Here is a 4413-nt window from a genome sequence, read left to right on the forward strand (position 1 = left end):
GCCGCTAGTCAGATAATCGGCCAATCACAATGGTTTCTGAATGCTGGAGAATAATGTTTAAAAATTATTTGTATATATTTCCTTAAAATTCATTTTTTAAATTAGATCAAGTGATTAAATTAGAAGTAATTATGTTTTAAAAGTTTAAAACGTCGTGAGATTTGTCCTTTGACTCAATTTGAGGACTTATCTGAGCCATCAAGCGCCCCCTAAAGGAAGTAGGGCTCAAATGAAATATAAGTACCTTTTGCTTCTCATAGAGTGTGTGTGTGTGTGTGTGTGTGTGTGTGTGTGTGTGGACGCGTGTGTTTACATACACGTAAGCAGGAAATAAAGACTTCCTTCGCCAACATGATCAGACAGGTGAGTTGTCACTTATATTACCTTTAAAGAAATATTTTATTAAAGAGCCCTCAATGCTTAAATATTATCGTATGCATACTTTTGGATGTGCTGTCAAGTTTAAGTGCAGATTTCTGCATGACTTTTGCATTAAGGATAACTAAATAACCGTTGCACTAAAATGACTTTATTCAGAGACACTTTAAAATATATATATCTTTTAGCACTATATATTTTATTCGGAGACACTTTAAAGTGCTAAAAACTGAACTGGGATCGTTTGTTTTGAAGGGCTCTCTGGGTGAAGTGCCATTATTTCATGAGGATGAAACTGCATTTAGGGAGAAGAAATCAAATATCAAGTGAGTTTTTAGGTTTTGGGAAACAAATGGACTTGAGAAACTGACATTAAGTGACATTTAAAACTGTGATTATCTAGTTTTCCCACAAAGAATGAATGATAAAGAAGAATATGATGTTGTTGTTGTCAGACATCCTCTGGCCTGTTTCTTTCATCTCTTCTTCCGCACGAGTGCAGTCCTGGTCTACCTCTTTTGTGAGCTTCTCAGCCGAAGTTTTATTGCCAACATGGTCACCATCATTTTACTTCTGTCATGTGACTTCTGGACAGTAAAGGTGAGCATATGGAATCAACACGAAACCTTACGTTTACTTTCTTGACCCTCTGGTGCTCTTCCGACATTTATTTTTTATTTCTATGAAATTAAAGTACTATATTTTAGTTCGATAATGTTTTTTATTTAATATTTTGTATTTTTAGGTGATTTTTATGGTACTAAATTATATTTACGCTGTATTTATAATCCATTTATTCACTTATTGAGCATTAACCTGAAAATTAAATTTCCAAATTAAACTGTGGTAAATCTTGAATATCTTTAGAGCAACAGACTTAAGTTTGATCTCTTTTCGAAGACGACACGTGGCAGATAAGGGAAAGTTTAAAAAGTGAACTTAAAAAAAGTTACAGAATTTTACGTTTGTTGTTATGAAAAAATGTGGAAATTTTTATATGAAATATATATTTTCAAAAACTGTGAGAAAATCAAAGCCATAAATCTAAACAAGTTGTTTAAAATTTTAGCTTGATATCTGATATATTTTAGCTTGATATATTTTTGATATAAAAGTGAAAAAAATTTGCTTTCGTCAGATTTTGTTTGGCTGCAGTACCAAAAGTTTCCACTAGATGAAATTAATTTCCAATGCGCTCGTTTTTGACTGCGAGGAGCACAATGTCACTATTTTTTTCAGGCCCATTTAACCTGTTCGAATCATGTGTGTGTGTGTGTGTGTGTGTGTGTGTGTGTGTGTGTGTGTGTGTGTGTGTGTGTGTGTTCACATAGCAAGTGCCAAAACCTTTACCAAGTTTCGTACCATTCCGATGAAGAAGAAAAACAAATGTTAAATTTTTCAGTCAAAAATATCCGAAAGCGCACCATGTTCCTGGTCTTATTATGCATGTTGTTCCAAATGTAAAAAGTGCTAGTCTTAGTTAATCTTTCATTAAAAATGAATTGCTCTGTCTTTGAATCAATTTTCCATTTTTGCTGACATCATCATGTCGGAATGGGCGGAGACAATTAGGCTGTCAAAATAAAAGTCCCAAGTTAAAAAGTTTAAATGCACCAGTTTATAGAAGAAAAAAGGGTTGTGATGAAACTTCAAGAATGTATAATAAACCTGTTCTTCTCTATGTGTGTGTGTGTGTGTGTGTGTGTGTGTGTGTGTGTGTGTGTGTGTGTGTGTGTGTTGTTGTTATTCGAGAACGTGACGGGACGGCTGTTGGTGGGCTTGAGATGGTGGAATCAGGTTGATGAAGACGGTCGCAGTCAGTGGATGTTTGAATCCAGATCAGTGAGTCTCGCCACCCACAACTTTACAGTACTGCAGGGAAATTAAGCGTTTTTGCAACTCTGGAAGGCAACCATATAATAAAAATCAAGTTTATGATCGTCACTAACAATTCTGAGGTAATGTACAACTTTAATATATAGCTATCGCCGCGCGATCAAAGTTTAATGGTCATGTTTTGTCACTGTTAGTGAATGCACAACACCTTCAATTGTGTAATTATTTTAAAGAGAGGAATTTCCCATTTTATGTCACGGTGTTCAAATATTAAAAGAACAGTCAATTCATCCTCATTGTTTGTTTCTATGAAACACTAAATGAAAACTTGTTAATGGCGTTCAGGACTGTCAAGCACCAGACAGAGAAAAACAACACCATTATAGTGTTCTGAAGTCACATGAGAGCTTTGTGTGAAGAACAGTTTAAATACATATTTACTGTGAACAATAAAACATTATTCTCCAATCTGCACATTTCTGATCATGCATACATTTATGGAGTTATTTTGTCCTTTTTTTGGGGGGGAGCTTGTCATTGTGAACCATCGTTTTATGGAGAAATACATACAGTTTGATGTATTTTCTCACAGGAAACCAGTAAAAAGGTGGTCTCAAACTCTGATTCCCGCATTTTCTGGTTCGGTCTGATCGTGTGTCCGGTGTTTTGGGGATTCTTTGTGTTCACCTCGCTTTTGTCCTTCAACATAAAGTGGTTGGTGAGTTTTTTTTTTATTGTTTTTTTTTAATAAATACTTTTTTTTTTTAACTGTGAAAAACCTCAGTGAGCTGTAACCTTCCTGACGTGTGTGTGTGTGTGTGTGTGTGTGTGTGTGTGTGTGTGTGTGTGTGAGCAGGCGGTTGTGATAATGGGAGTCGTGTTGCAGTGGGCGAACCTTTACGGATATGTTCGATGTAAAGTCGGCGGTGGAACTAAACTGAGGAACATGGCAACGAACTACTTCGGCTTTAAGCTCTTCAAAAAGGTAAAGAGAAACACTATCCCATCCATATATAAGGCATTCATAAATACTTCTTAACTGTGCTTTATTCTCTTACAGGTCTTAAACCAGCCGGAGGGACCCTGACGTGATGTGGCTGACCCAATGTTATTGACTAGCGAGAATTCTGTCTGGTTGTTTCTCTAATCATTGTCATTTCTTATGGTAAATTATTATTTCTTCACATTTCCACTGAAAATATTTTCTTTTTTGCTTAAATGGTCAAACTGGGTTGTGTTAGCCTAATAGTATGTGACTGTTTGTTGGATGATAATTGTATATATTAAAATTAAATATATAATTTCAGATAAAACTGGAGAATAATTCTAATCTAAAAGCATCATGAAGTCTTCTTTAGTTTGTGGTGTTTCTTCAGTTGGTCTCCAGGTGTCTCTCTTGTATCAAAAAAGAAAAAAGCTGTATTTTTTTATAATCAATATTTGAGGAAATATATATTAAGATCTCAAGCACTAAAAGTGAGAATAAAACTGTGTTTAAAATGATACTGTCCTCAGAATAGGGAGATTAGCACCTTAACATTCACAATCATTTTCATTATGAATCATCATAAATGTTTATTTACATTGCAAATCGTTTTAATAACTTTGGATGATTAGTCACTGCTAGGATAGAAGTCTAAATTGTTTGTTCCTGCTGAATTTTGCTCTTATAAGGTTGTGACTGATCAATTTTGTGATAAGCTTTTAGGTCATGTGACTGTTTTTTGAGTTGTTATAAGCCTCACAGTAGTTCGCCTGATGTAATTGTGTCCATAAACTCAGTTATGACATCTGTGCACAGTAAAATATGACTCCTGGAATGACAAATTTTGTTTGATAGCTGCAATATAACAATCAGAAGTGGGTCAGATTGTACACGTGGTTTTATGAATTCGGAGAATATATGAACAAACAGCCATTATGTGCAGCCACTTAAAAGAGGTTTTATTTACTATAGTAACTAATAGGACAGATCAATCAAAAGTCTAAGGCTTAGAAATCAGTCCACTGTCCTGATCTTGTGAACCTAGTGAAACCTAAACCAAGTGATTTCTACTAATCAAACTGACCTATTCTGTCACATCTATGAATATAATGAATTATGCAATGCTAATACACATCAACGCAAGCTAATGAACCATGGTAATTCAGACACTCAGTCTAGCTCAGCCAATATGTATTCATAAGCCTGAAACATAA

At 34.9% G+C, this 4413-nt stretch overlaps 1 protein-coding gene across 1 annotated transcript; it reads left to right on the forward strand.

Moving 5' to 3' along the window:
• Nucleotides 1–255: 255 nt before the first annotated feature.
• Nucleotides 256–4038, forward strand: LOC308696258 (Golgi apparatus membrane protein TVP23 homolog B). The gene is made up of 7 exons (XM_081374781.1): nucleotides 256–363; nucleotides 634–704; nucleotides 834–978; nucleotides 2131–2220; nucleotides 2807–2932; nucleotides 3071–3199; nucleotides 3275–4038. The coding sequence occupies exons 1-7, from the start codon at nucleotides 352–354 to the stop codon at nucleotides 3299–3301; spliced, it is 600 nt and encodes a 199-aa protein (XP_081230907.1). The 5' UTR covers nucleotides 256–351; the 3' UTR covers nucleotides 3302–4038.
• Nucleotides 4039–4413: the final 375 nt, after the last annotated feature.

Source organism: Scardinius erythrophthalmus, assembly GCF_964197995.2.
Source record: "Scardinius erythrophthalmus genome assembly, chromosome: 1".
Classification (NCBI taxonomy): Eukaryota; Metazoa; Chordata; class Actinopteri; order Cypriniformes; family Leuciscidae; genus Scardinius; species Scardinius erythrophthalmus.

Bases quoted from the DNA above. Each gene is read 5' to 3' on its own strand.
- LOC308696258 (XM_081374781.1), top strand. The intron at 705-833 runs GTGAGTTTTTAG...TGTTGTTGTCAG, and splicing joins GAGAAGAAATCAAATATCAA to ACATCCTCTGGCCTGTTTCT. The intron at 2,933-3,070 runs GTGAGTTTTTTT...GTGTGTGAGCAG, and splicing joins CCTTCAACATAAAGTGGTTG to GCGGTTGTGATAATGGGAGT.